This window comes from Mastomys coucha, unplaced genomic scaffold (genome assembly GCF_008632895.1).
Source record: "Mastomys coucha isolate ucsf_1 unplaced genomic scaffold, UCSF_Mcou_1 pScaffold9, whole genome shotgun sequence".
Classification (NCBI taxonomy): Eukaryota; Metazoa; Chordata; class Mammalia; order Rodentia; family Muridae; genus Mastomys; species Mastomys coucha.
The window spans coordinates 46689315-46712780 of record NW_022196915.1 but is presented as its reverse complement, the minus strand read 5'-3'; the positions used below and the strand labels follow the sequence as shown (position 1 = coordinate 46712780).

The window sequence follows — 23466 nt, the reverse complement described above, 5'->3', positions numbered from 1 at the left end:
ACCACTGATCATAAAGCCGGGGAATGGTTTCTTGTAAGCCTAACTACAAACACACTCCTTTAAATCAGGAGCTGCAGTCTGCAGGAAAGAATGGAAGCCTTTACAGAGAGCTCTACTCACTGTTATTTTATCCACTCCCACTACAGTAAAAACTGCCAAGATGACTCCCAGGATCCGTCATAGCAAAGAAAATCCAGTCTCCAATACCTGGGAATGTGTTCTTGACCCAGCAACACCGTGCAAACTGACCATCCACAGGAATCCAGCGACACCATCAAAGGACTTGAAGAGATCAAGAGACACAGCTAGACCAGAGAACAACAGCATTGCTTCAGTCTCTGTAGCAGCCAACTAACCTCTTCATGAGCCGTTGGTGGGACAAGCAAATGGCTGCTCTCTTTACAGTCTCATGAATGCATTGCCAACCCCTTGCTTTTACCTCTTTTCATCCTCCTGCTTTGGGCCTTTGCTACAGGAGCAGACTGGACCAGTGGCTAGAGATTCCTGTTAGCCATCTCTTACCTCTTTTGCACTGGATGCATGGCTTATTATCTGCTGCTGTTAACTTGGCTCTCTGTCATGGTCTCTGAACCATTCTGTGACTCTTGCATGGGGTCACTTGGACCTTGCTATTTTTGAATCCTAGGTGTTACCTCCCCCTTTCAGCTCAGCCTTCAGACTCTGGCAGTCTCTGCTTGGAAGCTACCGCCTGGGGAGCCAAGACAAAGGCTCTCTGCAGACTGTGGGTTCTTCCTTGGAGCAGTTGCCTGGAAATTCACACTGAGATACGGACACGCCTACCACCTGGAAATCTTCCCAGCTGCTGGGGCTGGGGACCTTGGTGCCTGACTTCTGCAGTGTCATGTAACCTAGAGATTCAGTTTCGGTTTTTCATGTACCTATATATATTTTCTGAATACCCGAAGTAAAGCACGAAGCCTTGATTGGGGCGCAGCTTGGCTTTGTCTTTTCTCTTGTTCTCGAACCCTATATTTCAGGTCCTTTAGTCCTTCGCCTGAGAGAACCCAAGTTGGTGAAACTGCGGGACAGTTTCACTTAGGGAAAGGCCTCAAGAACCTGTGAATGTAAAGACCAGTGCACCTGTTTTAACCCCTATTAGATTTCCTACTTCCCCCCTCTTTTGGGAATGGTTCAAAAATTCAAAGATGGAGCAGAACCCACTTACAAAAAAAACCATAGCCTCCAATCCCTCTGTACTGAAGGCAATCCCCTGATGGATGTGGAAACTTAAGACAAGTTCAGTCCACATAGCAGGCCATGTGACAGCCTCCAACAAGGATGGTACAGTCAATAAAATAATTCCCACTAAACAGCCCTCATCTCTGGGTCTAGGACAAGTCAGCTATAAACTTCTTGGGGCTCCTGGTCCCCAAAAGAAATGGGGGACAGCATAGTGATGGCATGCCTTCAGGTAGTTGTGTTGCCTCCAGGTGAGTGAAACTATGTCCTGCTGTGAGTTAGGGGCTAGTGGTTTTTTTGACTTTACTGTCTTCAACCCAGCAAGCCCAGAATTGAAAAGAATTCTCTGTACTGAAGTGCACATAACCAGCTCTGGAACCCTGGGACCCTTCTCCAGTGTTGAAGAGTTAGTCTCTTACGCTAAGCCTATACCCATGTGGTATTCTTTCTGCTATGAGGTTGTACTCTGTTCTTAATTATGAACAGCCAGATAATGGATATCCAAGGGTTGGATATTGTGAGATAGAAACAAACACCAGCTATAAAAATTAGAGACCAGGAAGACAAATGACTGGCCCTCAGAATGTATAACTCAATATTCTCTGGTCTAGCCACTAGGATAGATGATAGGTCTCCTGGCTAGCATACTATTTCTGTATGTTAGGCCACAGACTGCTCTTGAATTTCTGATTAATACAACCTAAAACTGCTGAGTTGCTAGCCAACCAACAAGACAGGGTGTATAGTGTGATTTTCACAGTCACTTGGTCTGCTTGCCTCTATGGAAAGTTCAACCCAAGCAGAACAGAGGCTGTAGAGGACATCATAGACAGAGTGGCAAAACTTGTTCATGCCCCACTTCAAGTCTCGAAGGCTTTGGGGCACCAGAGATTTTTTAGGAAGATGGTTTTGGCACCTGAGGGAATTCAAAACCTTTATTTATAGGTGTCGTGCTTTTTAATCCTGGGTGGTTGCTTGATTCTGCCCTCTGATTCCCTTAGCTAAAACCATCTCTATGCTCATAGAAATCACAACAGGGATAAGCACTGACACTTGTGTTATGATGCTATGGCAATAACAAGCCTATCAGGATGATGCTCTGTGGCCCCCAAAGGGATCCTAGCACCAAAGAAGGGGATGTGGCAGAAGGTCTCAGGAACCAACAGGCTTTCTTTTTTTTTTTTTTTAAAGGATATTTTTATTTATTTATTTATTATATATAAGTACACTGTAGCTGTCTTCAGACGCATCAGAAGAGGGCATCAGATCTCATTACGGGTGGTTGTAAGCCACCATGTGGTTGCTGGGATTTGAACTCATGACCTTCCGAAGAGCAGTCGGTGCTCTTCCCCACTGAGCCATCTCACCAGCCCAGGCTTTCTTTCAGTATCTATGTCTCTTCCACCACCAGATTTCTCCCCCTTCCTCCCTGCACTGTAAATGGCTTATAAACTCTGCTGCCTGGGTGAAGAAATTCTGCTTACTGGGGAGAACTCTATTAAGCAAGTTTGATATAACCGATCATATATCACTCTGGATTGCTATGGGGTTGGGGGAGGGAACAGAACTGCTGGGTTAGTGTATGTGTATAAGACTGCTTCCTGGCGCTCAGCTTGGGTTTCTCTTCCCTTGGTTTTCTGTCTTGTGAAGATGTTTAATGTTTCTTTGTGATTTATCTTGAAAAGGAGTTGCTAAATGGTACATAAAGTATATTTTAGCATTCGATTGTCTCTCTTGGGTTGCTCTGTACATTCCTAGCAGTGTGTAGTGTGCACTTCCTCAGATTCTTTGAGATACTAGTCCTCAGTTGTAAATCCTTTTTTGTTCTTTGTCCTTTTTTTTTTTTTTTAAAGATTTATTTATTTATTTATTTTATGTATGTGAGTACACAGTCACTGTCTTCAGGCACACCAGAAGAGGGCATTGGACCCCATTATAGATGGTTGTGAGCCACCATGTGGTTGCTGGGAATTGAACTCAGGACCTCTGGAAGAGCAGTCAGTGCTCTTAACCAATGAGCCATCTCTTCAGCCCCTGTCTTTTTTTTTGTTTGTTTGTTTGTTTTTGTTTTTTAATAGCAGGTCACTTGGCAGCTTTTTCTCAGTGCCTTATAGTATCTCTGTTAGTGGGTACTGAAATTATTTTGCTGTGAGATGTCAGAAGCCAACTGGGTTCAGAACCACGCCTTAACACGGTGGTCTTTTCTAACTTAGACCTCTCAGCTTTTTCAGCTGAAAATGGACCTGATATGCATGGGTGAGGCTGGTCTTTGCTACTTTGAGGGTTCTTTTTCCCCCTCCCTTATGCCCCCCCCCCCCCGATTTCACCATCTAACAGATAGGAGAGAAACAAGGATAGAGGGGAGAGAGGAAACAGAAAAATCTCTGAATCTAATTTATTTCTTTTTTGACCCTGGCTACTAACCATAACCAACCTCCCTAAATGACGAAGAATTGCCGACCCCACCTACTGAGACCCTAGCATTTATATACCCTCTGAAAAGTTCCCAGAATTCCAAATGTCACACATTCACAGAAGCTCTCTGCAGCTGGCAAAACCAATGCTTCTGCTAGAGACGGGGGCAGATCATAGCCAGCTGCTGCAGACAGTCCAAAGCTGCCCGATACCCCACACCTGGGATTAAAATAACACATCCTTACAATACCTCTGTAAAAACCAAAATTCCAGAGTTGTCACCACACGTGGGTAGTTGTATTAAGAACACAATCCACTAGAAACAGTTTACCAAGAGCCCTGACTTTTGTTTTTGTGTGAGGAGGTAACTGTTCTAGGACACTACAGTTTGTAATGTTAATTTTTACTGACAGTTTAATTCCTTGGTGTGTTTTAGTTGTTGCTACTGGCATCCTTTTTTCTCATCCACTCCTCTCCCATGGAAACCCTTTCCTCCAACAGAGCCCCCCTCCTAGTTTATTTTATTATTTTGTGTGGATGGATATTTTGCCTGCATGTTATGTCTGTGCAATACATGCATCCCTGGTGCCAGAAGAGGCCAGAAAAGGGTATTGGATTCCCCGAACTGGAGTTAGCAGATGGTTGTGAGCCACCACATAGGTGTTGGCAACTGAATCTGGGTCCTCTAGAAGGACACAGTGCATTGGTGTTCATGCCCAGCTGCGCTGTGGTAGTGGAGCCATCTAATTTATGTGAGTGATTCTAAGCATACTACAGGCTGTAGATGAGGACAAGAGAGGTAAGTGCCAGGGCTATGGGATTCTCAAGGAGGAAGTGGGTCCAAAGGGTCTTCTGAGGAGAGGTAGCCCATCCATGACTCTTCACTGACAGGTTCACAGAGAAAATGCACCTGCCCCAGCAAGCAAGTTTAGGGCTCTGGCTACCCCGGAGAGGGTTAAAGGGCAGCTGTAACTAATAGGTTTTTAGGAGTTGTTGAAGAGACCTTTACAAGAACATCTGCGGGAAGCTTGGATGACTCCCACCCGAAGACTAGCACTCTTGCCTGTGCAGAGAGGACTCCAGCTGGTTCTTTAAATAGCTCAAGAGAACCCATAGGATGAAGAGAAAGAATGACTGGCCCAGAATGGTCTGTTACTCTCCTTGCTTAATCTAATGCATTTCTTTCTTTTCTAACTAATATACTTGTCAATAAAATCAGAATGTCCTCGCTGGCTCAACAAGGTTGCAGTGTTACCGCTTGTTAGAACTAGAGAGAATACTTTGTATTCTGAATTCATGAATTCAGTACACATTTCTTGACCACTTGGTGTCGTCGACCACCAGTGTAAAAAGTCAGGATATCAGTAAAGGTAAGCTATTAGGTCTGTCTAATAATGTTAGCTGTCAGCATGGACAGGACCATGACCTACTCTCTGATGCTCCATATACGCTCAGTCCTATGAGGTAAGTACCACCTCTCACAGATGAGGAACTGAGCAGAGACAACTAACCTAACGGGCTGAACTAATCCATGGCTGGGCCTAGATTCAAACAAGCAAACGCCTAGGCTTTTAGATTTAACTCCACACTGTAGGAAAGGATTCTTGTTAATTGATAAAGATACAAAGGAAATCCTGCTTGAGAATCAAATGGCAGTTGTTCGTTGTTTAGCCATGAATAAGAGTTTGAGTTATGCCAGGCGGTGGTGGCACACACCTTTAATCCCGGCACTTGGGAGGCAGAGGCAGGTGGATTTCTGAGTTCAAGACCAGCCTGGTCTACAGAGTGAGTTCCAGGACAGCCAGGGCTACACAGAGAAACCCTGTCTCAAAAAACCAAAAAAAAAAAAAAAAAAAAAAAAAAAAGTTTGAGTTATGTAGTATCATGACATTAAAGAGCCAAACATTTTGGGGTTACAGGGATAGTTTAGGCTGGAGCACTCAGGCTCCAGCACTGTCTGTAGCCGTCTAAGTTTGAACATATTAAAAGGGCTCTAAAATGTAAGCTGCGCTCCGCTTTCCATGTTCCTGTTCCGCTCCCTTATGTCTCGTGCCATAGTTTGTCTTCATCCTTTTTAACAGCCGCGTAGCTCTGCCTGTACTCTTCGGCTAGTTCCTGGTGACTACAGACTATTTCTTTTGCTTGCAACTGGAAGTCGTTCTGCTGCTAGGATAAGTGACATTGGTTGTGTAGTCATAGCAATTTTAGTTACTGTGTGTGATTTCCCCTTTACCCTTCCACAGGCAACAGTGAATGCTGTGCTATGGGATGATGCTAGGTCACAAACACCTATCCCTGGTGACCGTCACGCGGAGCCCTGGTAATCTGTCATTAGATGGATAGCATCTTGACCTTGTGCTAGGAATGCTTGTGTTAGTAACGCTGTGTTCTGAAGACGGGAAAGGGCAGAAAGAGGCTTCCTCTGTGCCTGGTAAACATGCTCCTGCCCGTTTCCTTTGTACTTTTACCCTGTAACCGAACACGACATAGGACACCAAGGAGCACAGCCTATATTTTAGAGTCCTTTCAGTAAGTTCAAACTTAGATAAACAACATAGTGTGAACTCTGCTAATACCCTTGGTTTCGTCTCTGCAGGTACAGCTTTGAGAATGAAAATACACCTCACCGGGTCTTCTAGCCCATGTTTATTAGACCTGTTTGTTAGTCCTATGCTTATACTGAGTCTTTAAGTACTGACAGTCTGAAATGGATTTTGTGTTGTTTCTTTTTTCCCCCAGTAACTATGAGTGTCTATATAAAAATGTTAATGCATTTTAAGACATAATTGAAAGTCGCCCGTGTATTTTTTATTGAGAACATTTGGAATTTGCACACACAGCTTTATTACGGTATTTCAGATGGAACTGTTCAGTTGATCTTCGCCTTATTCTTCTCTAGTCTCCCACCCCATTGTGTGAGCTCGAATACCTCATAGCCACCTTGATAACCTGGTTAGCTTAAACTCTTTTTTTTTGTTTGTTTGTTTTTGTTTTTGTTTTTGTTTTATTTCATTTTTTTCGAGACAGGGTTTCTCTGTGTAGCCCTGGCTGTCTTAGAATTCACTCTGTAGACCAGGCTGGCCTTGAACTCAGAAATCTGCCTGTCTTTGCCTCCCAAGTGCTGGGATTAAAGGTGTGTACCACCACTCCCCGCTTAAACTCTTGAAAATACTATATTGAATTTCCATTTTAAAAATTCAAAGTTGGGGACTGGAGAAATGGCTCAGTGGTTAAGAGCACTGACTGCTCTTCTGGTCCTGAGTTCAAATCCCAGCAACCCCATGGTGGCTCACAATCATCTGTAATTAGATCTGATGCCCTCTTCTGGTGTGTCTGAAGACAGCTACAATGTACTTATATGTAATAAATAAATAAATCTTTAAAAAAATAAATAAATAAATTCAAAGTTAATTTGAAACTTGAAAAGTTTAGTTTCTAAGTAACTCAGAGACCTGGCTGATAAAAATTCTTTTAAGAATTTTATAATACACTTATGGTTTGTTTCCTCTCTGATTCTTATTCAACTTGGCATACTGTAAACACATCACTATCAAACTATAGCCCTTCTTAATCTCCAAGATATGTTAATACCATAATATAAAACAGTTCAATTAAAGTTACATGCTCTTTTAAAATCTCAACACCTTAAATATCCAAGTTTCATTTTAAAAATCCAACTGTTCTTTAAAATTCCAAAATCTCCTGTTACATAAAAAAATAAAAATTTTTATTCCAAGAGAGATGATCCAAGGCATAAATCTATCATAATTAAGAAAAACCAATATCCAACACTGTCATTCCAAATCTTGTACCTCAATGACTGACAACTGGGACTTGTGATCTTCTGAGCTCCAAAGGGCTTGGGCAACTCCACTTCTCAGATGTCCTCCATAATACACAGAGCTTGTCTCCTAGGGTCAGGCTAACTCCATTCCACATCTGCTGCCATCCTTGGTGGTCATAGGATATATGTGCTGTCCCATGGTCTTGGCAACTCCCATTATGCTGGGGTCTCCAATGCAGCTGAGGCTATACCTTCACCAATATGTTCTGGCCTCGGCTGCTCTCCATAACCCCATCATGTCTCTAAAGCTAGTACTCTAAAGCTAGGCAATCTCTTACATATTATCAAGTTCTGCTTCCAGCTTGAGACAGTCTTAGTCCTCCTCTGGACCATTGCTTCTGTGTGGTGACCCTGAGTAAACAGAAGGTTTTGCCTCAGTAATGCAGGTCTCTTACTCGTCATACCAGATCTTTCAGCTGCAGCTGAATTAGTTGTCTAACACTAATTGTCTGAGTAAGAAAAGCTTCATTGCTGTGCTGCTAGTCTCTTGTTAATCACAACGGATTCTTCAGTCTCAGCTGACTAGAGGCCATAGATTCTTAATTCAAATATAACATTCTTAATTCAGATATATCACATAAACAGCCCCAGTTAAGTCTTGGCTTCCCTCTGAAACATCACAAGCCAGGCTTCTGCCATTTGCATTTCTGCACACAATCTTTATTATCTAAGAGATCCAAACATGTCTACGAGTCCTTCCCTAAAACAGCGTGGTCAAGTCTGTCATGATACTCCAGACTCCTGATAATAGTTTTTATCTTAGTATGCTTCCTATTGCTATGATAAATACCATTACCAAAACAACTGTATGAGGAAAAGGTTTATTTGGCTTGCACATCCAAATTATATTCTATCATTGAAAGAAGCCAGGGCAGAAACCTTGGAGGAAAGCTTATCTCTGGCTTGCTCTTCATAGCTTGCTTGCCCAGCTTTCTTTCTTTCTTTCTTTTTCTCCTTCCTTCCTTCCTTCCTTCCTTCCTTCCTTCCTTCCTTCCTTCCTCCCTCCCTCCCTCCTTCCCTCTCTTTCTTTCTTTCTTTCTTTCTTTCTCTTTCTTTCTCTTTCTCCTTCTCTCTTCTCCTCCTCCTCCTCCTCCTCCTCCTCCTCTTCTTCTTCTTCTTCTTCTTCTTCTTCTCCTTCTCCTTCTCCTTCTCCTTCTCCTTCTCCTTCTCCTTCTCCTTCTTCTTCTTCTTCTTCTTCTTCTCCTTCTTCTTCTCCTTCTTCTTCTTCCCTCCTCTTCTTCTTTTTTGAGACAGGGTTTCTCTCTATAGCCCTGACTGTCCTGGAACTCACTTTGTAGACCAGGCTAGCCTCGACTCAGAAATCCATCTGCCTCTGCCTCCCAAGTGCTGGGATTAAAGGTGTATGCCATCACCGCCTGGCCCAGGTTGCTTTCTTATAGAACCCAGAACCATTTGCCCTGGAGTGGTGCCACCACAGTGGCCTTGACCCTTACGACCACCATCGGTTTACAAAATGTCCCACAGATGTGCACACAGGCCAATCAGAGGAAATTCCTCAATTGGGATTCCTTCTTCCCAGGTTACTCTACCTTGTGTCAAGTTGACAAAAACCTAACCAGTCCACTCTCCTGTTCTTTTCAACTCTAACAGATACATTTTTGTCCATGTTTTATGTGCTCTTTGGATACTTTATGTATGTATGTATATATACTGCTTTTATGACTAATGCCCTCAAGGATCAGAAGAAGCCATTAGAACCTGCGGAACTGGAGTTAGAGATAGACTGTGAACTCCCATGTAGATGCTGAGAATTGAACCTGGGTCCTCAGTAAGAGCAGCCAGTATTCTTCATGCTGAGTCATCTCTCCAGCTCCATGTTCTTCCTCTGTTTTGTTTTGTTTTGTTTTCAAGTCTCACTTAGTCTACTTAGTGCTGCCAGAATGCACACGGCTGTAGAGCCGTGTACTACTGGAGCACGGACAGGATATCCCACAAGAAACCAGATTTCTCCAAGCAGTTTCTTAGCCAAAGCTGGGATGTCATGGGCCCTTACCCCTTCTGCTGAAATTTTGGCTGGTTTGCCCTCATACCGCTCTTGTACATGAGCAACAGCCTCTGAGAGGCCAGAAGCATAGGTTGAAGAGACAGCTATTTCTCTATTTGCTACAAAGAAAATAGTCTCTATTTTTCCTCTTTTGAAATGATCATTTTCAGTCCCATCTTTACACTAAAAGAAATACAAATGGCTCTTAAGATTAACTTCAGCTTCCTTGGTCTCCCCAGTCAGTCACGCTTTCCTTTGCTTGCTTCCTGTTATCATTGTTTTTGGTTTGTGGGCATCTTGTTATATAGGGATTCCCTGATCTTTCCTTACATGGCTTAAATTGGGCATAAAGCTGCTTTGTTAAGTGACTCATATGTAGTATGCTAAACAAAATGGGTTATTTCCTTTTTACATCTTCATTCAGGCAGTCAGAGTTGATGTGGCTAGTTGGTGGAGCCAGATCACAGGCCGCTCTAGGGCTGACCTGTGAGTCCTTGTGTAATTTCTTCGGGACAGTGGAGCAAATGAGCTTTCCAGCTCGCAGGCAAAAGACACAGTGGAGAGTACACTTTTCTTTGTAAGATTATGATCCAAAAGTGGTTTACATCCCTGCTGTACTACATTGTACATTGCTGTATTACATTGACCAGAAACTAGTCATGCAAGGTGAGCTTGTGGTGTGTCCTTTGATACATGTTATGGACTCAGCCAGAATCCTGCCAGGAAAACAAAAGGGAATTTGCTGAGGGGCTGTGGATGCAGCACACGGCCACAAATGCCTGGGCTTGCTTGTCTCCTGACAGCTACCAATCTTGGTGCACCCTATGTGTGCCTGGTCCTGGTTGATGCCAGAAGAGGGCATTAGATCCCAGGAATGGGAGTTGCAAGACTATTGTGAACTCATGGGAGCCAAACTTGGGTCCCCTGAAAGAATAGTAAGTGCTCTGAACTGCTGAGTGGTCCTTGTGTGTGTGTGTGTGTGTGTGTGTGTGTGTGTGTTGTTTTGTTTGGTTTTTGGTTTTTGATGATGCTCTAGAATTCATTATTCTCTACTTTTAAATTCCCTCTCAGAAAACAGTGAGTATAATTAGTGGACCTCTTACAAGTTAACCAAGAACTTTGTGATTAATTCTTCCATGGTTGAAAAGATAAGGAACCAGCACAGTCTAAAATGGTAGCCCCTGACCACCAGAGGCTCTGGAATACTTCATATATGGCAAGTTCAACTAGGAATGGAACTCTGCACTTATAATTATACTTATCTATATTAAGCATTCAAGTGTGCTTAGAACACCTTGGGTTTATGAATCTGCATTTTCTTTTCTTTTTTTGAGATAATTTAGATGTAAATTTTATATCAGATTTGTTGTGAAAAAAATACTACAGTTTTCCTGTTGGTGCCATGTGTGTTATTTGTTATAATGTATTAGCTGAACCCAAGGGCCCCATGCATGGAGGAGAAGTGTTGAGCCACATCTAGAGACCTTTAATGTAATTAATATAACTTTTAAAATTATGTAACCTTGCCTTATATCTCTGTATTTCTGGCAAGCTGCTACAAGCCCTGGTCATAAGCCCACACATGGCTTACATACTTCAAGGAGCAAGAAATTCCAGGTGTTTTACTCACTCCTTGTCTTTTAAACTTCTTTTAAACTTTTTAATTTTTAATTTATTTACATTTATTTTATGTGTATTGGTGTTTTGCCTGCATATATGCCTATGTGAGAGTGTCAGAACTTGAAGTTACAGACAGTTGTAAGTTGACATGTAAGTGCTAGGGTTTGAACTTGGGTGCTTTGAAAGAGCAGTTAGTGTCTTTAACTGATGAGCCATCTCTCCAGCCCTGTCTTAAGCCAACTATTAACACAGCATCCAGTCTGGAATCATGCTTTCACTGCTCAGAGTTCATATAGTTATCTCTTCAGAATGCAAGGATGATCATGTGAAGCCCATACTTGTGTGGTTACGCATTATTCCATACTGTGACTTCTCTCACACATGGGCCCTCCCAATCTGGCTTTAACTCCACTTACCAGACCTTTCTTCTGGACCTCTCACTCAAAGACCCTTCTAAGCCCTGTGCCCTTTGACAGTTTCAGTTCAAAATTCACAACACAGGCGGTGTTTTTCATCTGAGAGAAACATTTTAGCTTTTGGGTGCTTTCCTCTCTTTATCCTTCCTCAGATCCTACAGCGACAGTGACACCACCTCACTTTAGTGGATGGCAGACATCTACTGCATTAATTTCTGTTCTGTTGCTGTGGCCAAGGCAACTTTACAGAAAGAAGGCTTTACTTGGTCTGTCAGCTCCAGGGGATAAAGAATCCATCCTCATTAGAGGCATGGCAAGAGACAGGCACAGTAGCTAGAGCAGCAAGCTGAGAGCTCCTGCCTTGAACCACAAGCGTGCAAACAGAAAGAGTGAACTGGAAATGGTGTGAGTATTTAAACTCTTAAAGCTCACCTCTGGTATTGGATTTTCTTCAACAAGGCCATGCCTCCTATACCTCCCCAAACAGTGCCACCAACTGGGGACCAGGTATTCAAATACAAGAGACTATGGGGGACATCTCATTCAAACTACATCCACCATGTTGTTCTTTCTATTGTTTGGTCATGCAGTTATCTCCCATGTTAGACTGTAATCCCAGGGCTCCTATTTTTGTTTTTCATTTGGATTTGGGTTCATATCATCAATATTTATAGCATGGGAGTCAATTCTAGGAATATTTCTTAATTGGTAGTTGATGCAGTGAGAAGAGTTAGTCCTCCAGTCTCCTGCTCACCCCTCCCCCCCCCACACACAGACATTCAACTGTGTGGCTAGGGTTGGATTTTATGACCACCACTGGGCAGTGTTGCTATTAGGCCAATTATTGAGCATCCTTGAACCTCCTCAGTAAGAAAGGAGGCAATGCTTGCCTTATATAGTGATTGTGAGCATTTGGGTAAGTTAGTCCAAGTAAGGTATGTAACTGTATGCTGTGTGCAAGGCCAGAACGCAATAAAGAATAGCTCATTATCACAGCAATCTAAACTATTTCTCTCTTTCTCTCAGGCCAAAAGTCACATGTTTTAACTGGATTTCGCAAACCCAGTGTTACGGAAACTAATGAACTGGGAAGAAAAATCCAGTTTTGAGCAGTCACTGAAATCAGCAAGTATCTGCTTTGCAAGGAACACCTGACACTCATTTTGTGAGCCATTATTTAAGAAGAGTAATATGAGGCATAGACTAAGTTTGGTCAAGATGTTTAGAATTCAAGAAGGAGAACTTGGCCTCAGTGTTCTAGAATAAATGAATAGATCATGTGCTAGATCCTGGGATTGGGAAGTTGGAAAAAAAATCACAGATGAAGGAAACAACATTGATACGAAATAAAATGGACCAAATAGAGTGAACTGAATATTTATCATTTTAATTATGCCACTCTTAGAGTCTTGTTGAGATACGATTCACCCTTGTCCAATTGAAGTTTATAATTCAGGTGGTTTTTTATTGTATTTAGTAGTCACTCAAATTCCCACCATTACCCTTCACCTTCCACCCCCCATTTCTTACCACCATCACCCTGACTCCTTCAGCTACATATTCTCTCCTTCTCTATGTTTTCCATGTTCTGAATATTTCATACATATGTGACTGGATCCTTTTAACCAGCACGGTGATTTCAAGGATATTCAAGGAATTTTCCTTGATAAAAAAATCTGACCTTGCTGGGCAGTAGTGGCGCACACCTTTAATCCCAGCACTTAGGAGACAGAGGCAGGCAGATTTCTGAGTTCCAGGCCAGCCTGGTCTACCGAGTGAGTTCTAGGACAGCCAGGGCTACACAGAAAAACCCTGTCTCAAAAAACCAAACCAATCAATCAACCAACCAAACAAACATCTGATCTTGTGGCTCTGGCACATCAATCTTCAGTCAGCAAACACATTGGTTCCACTTTTCAGTGATTGTAGGTCATGTTACTACGGCATTCGTGGAGAGGAGTTTCTGTGTGAACATATGATTTTGGTTGTCTTGGAGTTTGTACTAAAGAGTAGAAATTCTGGGTCTTGTGGTAACTAACTTTATTTAGTTCTTTAAGAACTGTCAAACATTCCAGAGCGGCTGCTCATTCTCTATTCTCACCAGCACTGGACGAGTGCTCCAGTTTCTCCCTATTCTGTCCCTGTCAACTGAGAGGATTTGAAGTAGAATCTCACTATGTCTTTAGAAAGATTGTGTGTGTGTGTGTGTGTGCAGGCGCACACACACATTTGCACATATGATTTCAGGTGCTCATGAAGGCCAGAAGAGGGTGCCCAATGCCCTAAAGCTGGAGTTACAGGTGGTTGTGAGCTGCTCCACAAGAATGTTGGAAACTGAAGGAACTTATGTTCTCTGGAAGAGAAGTATGTGCTCTTAACCGCTGAGCCATCTCTCTAGCCCTCCCTGTGGCTTTAATTTGCATACTCACATGATTAGTCACTTTGACTATCTTCCATGTGTTTATGGACAGTCACTCACTAAGCAATGCATTCTTATGAATCCACCTTTTTCAGGTTCCTTCTATTAGTAAACAGATATTTGTTGAACACCTATTTTGTGCCATTGCCTAAGTGTTGGAATCACTAAGTATACACATCAAGAAGTTCCTTGTGGATATATTCTAGTTTGGGTACAAATGCACAAAATGAGTTAAAGACATAAAATGTCAGGTGAGCCCCTCCCTTCCATGAATAATGAACTTCAATGGTCTCTAGGTTGTAAATCCTTTTCAAACTTTCTGTTGACTGTGTTCAGATTCATCAGAAGAATCACTGTGTATGGCAGTCTCAGTCTCGGGAGAGGTATTTCTTAAAATGATTCGAAATCAAAATCACTTCTTAAGCCACGACCCACAGAATGTATGTAGTGATATCAGGCATGAGAACCATGCTAAATTTCAGTGTATATCACCATTTGAGCTCTTGGGTGTCCAGATGTCCTCACAATCAGCACTAAAGATCTGAAAGGTGTCTTTCTTTGGGCAGGAATTCTTAACCATGGGCTTGAAATAGTCAGCAAACCCTAAACGGGCTTTGTTGTTACCATTCAGACTTTGTTGTTCCATTTATAGGGCACAGGCAGGTAGATTTTGTTTCCTTTCTGATTGCTGCAGGGTGTCAGAATGGTAAATAATCCTGGCTTTGATGTAAAAGTCAAGAGTCCCAGTAGCCTCTAACAGGAGAGTCTACCTGCATTTAACAGCTTCGGAGCCCAGTAGCCTCTAACAGGAGAGTCTACCTGCATTTAACAGCCTCGGGGCCCAGTAGCCTCTAACAGGAGAGTCTACACGCATTTAACAGCTTCGGAGCCAGGCACTGCCTTTTTCTCCAGCCATGAAAGTCTTAGATGGCACCCTCTTCCCACATGGGTGCTTTTCCAACACTGAAAGCCTGTTGTGCGAGTGTTGCTCATTCTTCTCGTCTAGATCTGGACAACTTAACACAGCTTTCTACCCCAGCACTAGCTGCTTGTGCTGGTTGCTTCTTATGGCCATGACAAAACACCTAACAGAAACAACTCTAGGAAGGAAGACGCTATCTGACCCACGGCATCAGAGGGTTCAGTTCATGGTCATGTGGCCTCATAGGCTTGGGCAAAACATGCCAGTGGGAGTCCATAATGGAGGACAAATGCTCACTTCAGGCTGGTGGCGACAAGACAAAGCAACTGAGGATATTGTACCACAGGACCCCCCACCCCCCACTCCACTCCTGCAGTGAACCTTTCCTCCAACTAGGCATTCCTCCTAAAGTTTCTACAATTCCAAAAACAGCACTGCCAGCCATTGTCTATGCATTAAAAACATGAGCTCACAGGTGCAGTTCCCATTCTCCCCATGTTTCCTCACCTTGCACTGATTTCAGGGACACAGCTTTTTCCCTTAGCTCTCACAAAATAACCTCAGTTGAAGGCTTCACATTTGCCTTCTGCAGCTTGTCATATACATCTACCTTTATTTACTATTTTAAAAATAATGTTACCAGGCAGTGGTGGCGCACGCCTTTAATCCCAGCACTTGGGAGGCAGAGGCAGGTAGATTTCTGAGTTTGAGGCCAGCCTGGTCTACAGAGTGAGTTCCAGGACAGCCAGGGCTACACAGAGAAACACTGTCTTGAAAAACCAAAAAAAAAAAAAATGTTAACATGTATTTATTTGGGAGGTGTGGCATGTGCATGCAACACTATGCATATTCATAAGACAACCATGTGTGGGAGTCTGCTCTGACATCTACTGTGTGAGCTCCAGGGATTGAACTTGAGATGTCAGGCTAGGCAACAAGCTCCTATACCCACTAAAGCATTTTGCTAGCCATCTCTGCCTTTATTTAATTGAAGAAGATTGGATCCTTGCTCTGGATGAAGATTTGATCTTCTATCCAGACTGCTCCAGCATCCCTGTCAGCTGAGTGCTCATTGGCCTATGACTTTCCATTTGCATTCACAGCTTGGCTGTTTCTTCCCAGAAGTCAACCTTTAGGCTCTTCTTGGCTTTTGACATGCCTCTCTCTTTTGACATACCTAACCATGTCTAGCTGTTGACCTAAAGTCCATCACACGAGACTCTTCCAACAGTTCAGCGCAGATAGGGGCAGGGCTCAATTGTAGGGCTGATCATTGGCCACATCTCAATGTCTGCAGAACAGAGGTACTGGAGAAGGTGAGTGGAGTAGTCTGAGCACACATTTGTCAATTACATTTACCACCCTCTGTGGAGTGACTGCCTCTCTCCTACACAGCTGCGGCAGTAACATGAGATGTTTCAGATCATCAAAGCACGACAATACTGAGAGTGTTTAAAATATTGTGGAACCTGCCAAAATGTGACGCAGAGCTGTGAGCACTTATTGTTGGAAAAGTGGCACAAACTTGCTCAATTATAGGGTGGCCACCAGGCTCCAAGGTGCAAAACCCATATTAAAATACAGTAAAGTCAAACACAGTCACAGAACAGATGAACTGACAGGCCGTAACCCAGACAACCCAGAGGGTGCTTGGAGCAAGCTGTGGTGGAGTAAATGAAAAAGAAGCCAAAGAACCGATGCCCTCTTCTGGGGTGTCTGAAGATAGCTACAGTGTACTCATATACAATCAATCAATCAATCAATCATCAATAAATCAATAAATCTTAAAAAAAAAAAAGAAGCCAAAGAACTGGGGGTATTTGGAGAAGGATCTAGCAGATGGAATGTTGGGTAACCATGGGAAGAGAATCCAAGGTAATGTTAGGATTTTTTTCCTAGTGTTGGGCCATGTGGTGGTGGAAATCATTGGAAAATGTTGGGACTGGAGGAGGAGCAAGCGAGAGGGCTGGGGGTGTGAGCCAGCACTTTGTGTGGACTATCCTGTGGTCTGGAAGAGAGGCCTGCATGATAGCAGCATGAGAGTCCCCAGGCTGCATGATCTGCAGAGGGGTCGGTAACTCAGGAAAGAGACTCAGTCTGGGACTCTCCAACATGTACCAATCAGAACAGTGGGATGCTTGTCCAGTCAGAGAAAGGTAAGTGGGCATCTCTGGCCACCTTGCAGCATGTGATTGGGTGAGTGGTGGAGAGGAAAGGCTCACCAGAGTCAGGTACTGGGAGGCTGGGGAAGCCCTGTTGTACCTATCACACCCTGTTCTACCCACTACTGATGGCAAACCATAACTGTACAGACCATAGAAACCCACTTGTAGATTTTGGAAAGTGTGTAACAGATGTAAGAAGGGACAGAACCTAGGACTCCATAGGGACAGTATCCCACTGTTTTGTTTTTAAGTTGGGGAGTGTTTCTTTTTTAATATTTCTTTACTTTTCTTCTCAGTGCTAGGGACAGTTCCTAGTGGCTGACCATGTGACCATGTGATTCGGATGGCTAAGTTCCATAGTAGCTTCTGAGTCTTTCTGGTCAGGGGAACCCTATGTGCTGGGCTGTGGATGTTGAGTAGGGACAGAGATCCGAGGAGGGAAAGTCAGAGAAGGGAAATTTGTAATTCTGCACATGGATCCCAAGCCTTGTGTGTGCAGGGCAGATGCAAGCCAGGAAGCAAACATGGAGGTGACCCAAGATTAACCAGGACAATGAACCTCTAATATGCAGGCATGAGTATTATGCCCGGGTGTGTAGTGTAGCCCTGGCAGGGCCCAGGACACAGCACACATTTGCATGACACATTTACAGAGAGCCAAAGAAGTGTCCTCAAGGGAAGATGCCCCATAATGCCAAAGAGACTCATAGAAACAGCAGAACAGGAAATCCACCTGGAGAAGGAAAAGCCATAGTGAACTGGAGCACATTAGAAATAACCTACAAGTCACTGTGCAAACTGCAGGAAAGTGAATGTGCTACTGGAGCACATGAAGTCCAGAATGAAGGATCAAACCTGAACAACACAGAGACAAACGATGGAAAAATATTTAGACTTTTAGGAATCTGTGGCACATTTTAAAAAGAAAATCCAACATATGTATAGTAAGACCCTCACACAGGACCAGCCAGGTAGCTCAATGGGCAAAGGCTTTTGCCACCAAGCCTGATGATTTGAGTTTGGTCAGACCGGGGGCCTAAATTGTCTTAGTGTTATGTTGCTGTGAAGAGACACCATGACCAAGGCAGCTCTGATAAGGGAAAGCATTTAGTTGGGGCTGGCTTACACTATCATGGTGGGAAGCATGGCAGCATGCAGGAGAGTTCTACATCAGGATCCACAGGCAGCAGGAAGAAGAGTGAGTCACTGGGCCTGGCCGTGGTATTTGAAACCCCAAAGCCCAGTGATACATTTCCTCCAACAAGGTCATGCCTCTTAATTCTTGTCAAGTATTACCACTCTCTAATGACCAAGCATTCATATACATGAGCTTATGGGAGTCATTCCTATTCAAACCACTATACATGGTGGAAGGAGTTCTGACATTCTGTCTTCTGACTTTCACACATGCACTGTGGCCTACATGGGCCCCCACATACAAGTAAATAAGTGTAAAAAATATAAAAAGGATCTCAAAGAGAATGTAGATAAATATGGAGCCAGAGACAATATTTGAAGGCCAGATGCTTGGTGAAATCAAGGCAAAACATTTATGGATTTAAAGTGATAACCTAACTCTAAGCCCAGCAAATTAAAAGATTCTGTGCCTGTATATATCATCATTAAACTACATAAGAGCCACAGTTAGTTTCTATAGGAAGCTGGGCAGGGTGATACACACCTTTCCAGCCCTCAGGAAGTAGAGGCAGGAGGATCAGGAATTTAATCAAGGCTATCTTCAAATGCATAGTGAATTGGGAGCTCTTGTGGACTGTGCAAGACACGCCTCTAAAGCCAAAAGTAAAATAAAATCCCACCATAGAAAGATGTAAATGGCATATGTGGGAAAGCAATTGGAATAGTCATAGAGCTCTCATTCACCTTCTGGAACTACAAGCCAAAATAAAATCTTTTCTTCTTATGTCACCTTGGGACATGGTATTTTATCATAGCCACAGAGAAGTTAACTATACAGTAACCATGCAAGGCCATAGGACATCCACCTTATCTCACCAGTAACCATGCAGAGCCGTAGTACATCCACTTTATCTCAACAGTAACAAGGCAAGGCCGTAGGACATCCACCTTAAACAAGAAACCCACATTGTGGATCTAGAATTCTGTACCCAGCAAAACACCCTTTCAGAGAAGTATGTAAAAACATTTTCATGTAAAAGAATGTCACATCTCAAGAAGCATAAAGAAATTCTTTCATGCTAAAGGATGATAGCAAATAGAAATTGGATATTAGACTCAAAACTATAGTATTGTCTGATAGAACTTAGGATCACTCAACACAAAGGACACTTAGGGAAGGCCAAGAAATGTACAATGCTAAGAGTTTCTGCAATTTATGAACACTACATAGACATGAAAGTTTTTAAGTATATTCTAATTGCAACAACAACTACCACCATCAACAAAAACCAAAGAGATATAATGGCATACCCATAGACAAAATGTTAACTGTATGTGGTGGTTTGAATTAGAATGCCCCTCGAGGCTCATGGATTTGAACCCTTGGTTCCTTCCTTGTTGGAGGAAGTATGTCTCTGAGAGTTGAAAGGTTTGCACCCTCATAGACTCACACCATTTCCAGTGGCTCTCCCTGGCTTGCGCCTGCTGTTGGAAGAAGTGAGTGCTAAGCTTCCTGCTCCAACCCTTGTCCTGCCTCTTTGCGATCATGGACTCATCCTTCTGGAACTGCAAGCCAAAATAAAATCTTTTCTTCTTATGTCACCTTGGGACATGGTATTTTATCATAGCCACAGAGAAGTTAACTATACAGTGTTTAAATAATACAGAAAACAAACTTGGGAATGAGATAAATGTCTTGACTTTCATTGTTTCTCCTGCAAGTATACATGCTACTACTTCTTACTATACTGGTTACATTGTATCTCTGTGCCTCCCCTCACCCCCCTCCCCCACCCCCAGAAACATGGGAGGACTTCTTTTTGAACATGGTTTTAAAACACTCAGTCTCTGACGGCAAGGAAGGTACAGAAGAGCAGTTGTCATCATGACAGAGGTTCACACAGACAAAATGCTGGCATTCGGCTCTCTGCTTTAGAGGGGAAGGAAGGTATCCAGTGGTTCTGCAGGTAGCACAAGAGTGAAGAGGTTCAGTAGAGGATGGGTACTTCTCCCTCTTTAGAGGCTGCAGTCAGGAATCCACCAGCCCAGTGGACATGGCCAGCCATTCTTCAGATTGGCTGATTTTGGCATGTATGTGACAGAGTCCTGGACTGCATCAGGTCTCAGTTTCTTCCATTCAGGGATTCATTGGAGGGGAGGGGCAGAGAGACTGTAGAAATATAATAAATAAGAATAATAGATAATATGATTACAGATTCTGAGAAATTGATGAACACTGATGAAATCAGTGTTCCCTTTAGAAAGCTGAACAAGGTAAATATTATTAAAACTTGAGGGTGGATTTGATCTAAACACAAATGCATGTATAAATGTTAAATATTTAAAAATATTATTGAAACTGTCTTCTCACCTAACCTGATCTCCTGAGGGGATGAGCCAATGCTGTGAATTTTAGCTTTATGTTTTCTTTGATGTCTTAAAAATAGCTTTGTTGTGTATACATATTTCCCTAAACATTTCATCTTTATTTTTGAGTATTATGAGAGTATATTATTTGTTCTTTTACAAATCACCTGTACTCACTTAATTTTCAATATTTACCCCTGTTGTATTTATGCATGGCTCATGACTTACTTCCCTATAATCATCCATTGTGAATATTTAACTGCCCCATCTCCAGAAAACAGGACTCTGTTGACTCCCCATCGCTTCCTGTTATGAAAAATGGTTATCATAGATGGGTTCCTGAGACATCAGATGAAAGGTTCTTTGGGGAAGTGGTTTTTCAAACTGTGGGGTCATGATAGTCATGAAAGTCGGGTTAGCAGATGGTGGCAGCAGCATTTTTATAGAAATGAAGGAGATTTAAGAGCATGGAAAGGCTCCAGGGTTCAGCCGGACCTGCATCAATCTATCCACGAAGCTTGTCCATCCCAGGTCTGTGCATGCTCAGTGGGAGGCCACCAATGGGATGCTGTAGGCATTAGGGAATGTGTCCTGGCTTACCTGGAGACCTCACAGACGTTACCATGGCAAACCTGGAGTCTAGAATGTCCGATACTGCGACTAAGGTGGTTGACTACCAACAGCTGCTTGCCAAGAGGATGGATGTGTGATCTGAGCATCTGGGTACTGCCTTAGGTTGAGACAGGCTCCTGAAAGTGAAGAAAAACCATGGGCTCAAAATAGAAGTCAAAAGGGAGGAGCTTGCAGGCTCAAAAGAAACAGCCGCACAGCCTACCCTGGGAAAGCAGCTCAATGAAGCATTAGGGTAAGGAATCCGAGTGGCTAAGTGAATCCTACAGTGAGGGTGTGAAAACAGACAATGTGTGTCACACATAGTAAGAGCAAGGGCTATTTTGTTGAACCAGTTTCACATGTTTACAGGAGCATGCCGAGTTCCTGGATTGAGTGAGGTACAGGCTGTTTCTCACCCTGCACTCAGGTACAGGCCATTTCCAATTGTGGTCAGAAGACATTGATTTGGGGATGCAGCTGAGCACATTGTTTTTCTGGGTGAATCTGTACTGGTGATCTTTCCCAGGTCCCTTCCTCACTGGCATAAGCGACAAGAGATTTCTTGACTGTTGCCCACCTGCTTGGGTCTCAATGGTATCCTCCAGGTGGTGTTCATTTTAAAACTCAGATTTTCTCTTTCTTTTTAACATAAGGATTCCAGCTGTTCACCTTTGGCTGGCTATCTAGATGACAAATATGTTGTCCCAGTTTGTGCCTTGTTCTCCCTACCTATGACGTCTCCTGATGGATAGAAATTCTTGGCTTTAATGTCATTGGGATTCAGTTTTTCCTTTATGGGTTTGCATAGTTTAAAAAAATGTATTAAGTGTTTTTGTTGTTGTTGTTGTTGTTGTTTTTTTTTTTTTACAGAGGAATAGGGCGTTCTTATCTATTGCATTATTGTAATTTTGGCCTTTCCAGTGAAAACATATGTATGTGAGATTTGAGAAATCCAATTTCTCTCTCTCTCTCTCCCTCCCTCCCTCCCTCCATCCCTCCTTCCCTCCCTCCCCCACTCTCTCTTTCGGAAACTCAGCACAGTTTAAATGAATCATCTGTTCATTCTTCACTGCTTGAATGTCAACTGTTTTGGGGGCTTACTGATGTGTTCCTCTCTCTCTCTTTCTCTCTCTCTCTCTCTCTCTCTCTCTCTCTCTCTCTCTCTCTCTCTCTGTGTGTGTGTGTGTGTGTGTACACAAATGCATGAGAGTTTGTGTTGCCAGGACTTGAACCTGGGCCAGGTGCATGCTAGGCAAATGCTCTGCTACTGAGCTATAACACCAGCACCTCGTGCTTACTTTTATCCAGCTTTTTTTCTGATTGTTCTATGTGGAGTAGGAAAGAAGGTATATCTTTTTTTGTCTTAAAATTGCATGTACATATTTATTGTATGTGTACACATATGCACTTAAGCACATGTGGAGATCTGAGTACAGTTTGTAGAAGTTAGTTTTCTCCTACCATGTGGATCCTGGAGTTTGAATCTAATTGTCAGGCTTGGTAGCAAGTGCCTCGGCTTGCTGAGTCATCTTGAAGCCCAGAAGGCATATTGATTATCAGCATACAAAGTCCTTACATCTACCCTATTCATACTGTTTTACCAGGCATATTGCTTAGGTCATCATCCTTATTTCTGCCTACCTCCTTGGTTTGTACTGAGAATGGCAACGGAAAATAAAATCCATTGCTAATTTGATGTCTTTTTCCTATAATTTTGTGTTTTGTAACAGTGATCGATGGTTTATTTGGAGCACAGTTCCTCACAATCTCTGTTGTCAAGGCTTTGAGAATTACAACTTTTTCTTGTCACGTAATATTTTTATAAGGTGAAATTCTGTTTTGATATCATATCTCAACATTAGCTGTCTTAGTTTAATTTACCCTTCTGAAGGTCTAGACCTTCAGAGTCGCTGGGGTTTAGGAGTTTGTTATATACAACAAATAATGAGTCTACTTTTTGAGCCAAGTTGAAAACCTCCCTTTTAAAAGTGTGATGATTTGGTCTATCACATGTATTGATAGTATATTTAAGGACAACTCAGTCATGTCATTTCATGTTGTAATTATTTTACTTTGTGTTTTGCCGTGTTTCTCCACATATTTTCTATTATGGTTAAGATTTTAATTTCTGATGTAAGAAATACTTCTGTTTGGGAGCGCTAAAGATGTCTCCGTGGTTGAGAGCACTGACTACTCTGGAATTCCAGAGGACCTGGATTTGATTTCTAGCATCTTAGCCTCCCAACTGTATGTAACTCTAGTCTCAGGGGATCTGTCACCTTCTTTTAGCCCTCATAGGCACCAGGGACATAGGAGGTGCACATACATATATGCAGGCAAAACA

The 23466-nt window shown here is 42.7% G+C and overlaps 2 protein-coding genes and 1 long non-coding RNA gene across 4 annotated transcripts in view; 2 read left to right on the top strand and 1 right to left on the bottom strand.

Moving 5' to 3' along the window:
* The window catches only part of Nup58 (nucleoporin 58), a 52879-nt gene extending 40004 nt beyond the window's left edge, over positions 1-12875 (top strand). Inside the window, exon 15 of one of the 2 annotated variants that reach the window (XM_031362895.1) lies at positions 12527-12875. In XM_031362895.1, coding sequence (XP_031218755.1) covers positions 12527-12609 — 83 coding nt within the window. In that variant the 3' untranslated portion in view covers positions 12610-12875. Of the gene's footprint in view, positions 1-146; positions 950-12526 lie in introns of those variants that run through there. The other variant, XM_031362893.1, reaches the window with a different exon arrangement.
* A 6944-nt stretch (positions 12876-19819) lies between these two features.
* LOC116085147 lies at positions 19820-21100 on the bottom strand. The gene is made up of 2 exons (XR_004116437.1): positions 21006-21100; positions 19820-20313 (listed from the first exon to the last, which is right to left on the bottom strand). It is a non-coding gene; the product is annotated as an uncharacterized LOC116085147 (long non-coding RNA).
* A 62-nt stretch (positions 21101-21162) lies between these two features.
* Positions 21163-23466, top strand: part of Atp8a2 (ATPase phospholipid transporting 8A2) — a 554904-nt gene continuing 552600 nt past the window's right edge. The window contains exon 1 of the mRNA XM_031362598.1: positions 21163-21375. The gene's annotated coding sequence lies outside the window, so the exon portion shown is untranslated. The remainder of the gene's footprint in view (positions 21376-23466) is intronic.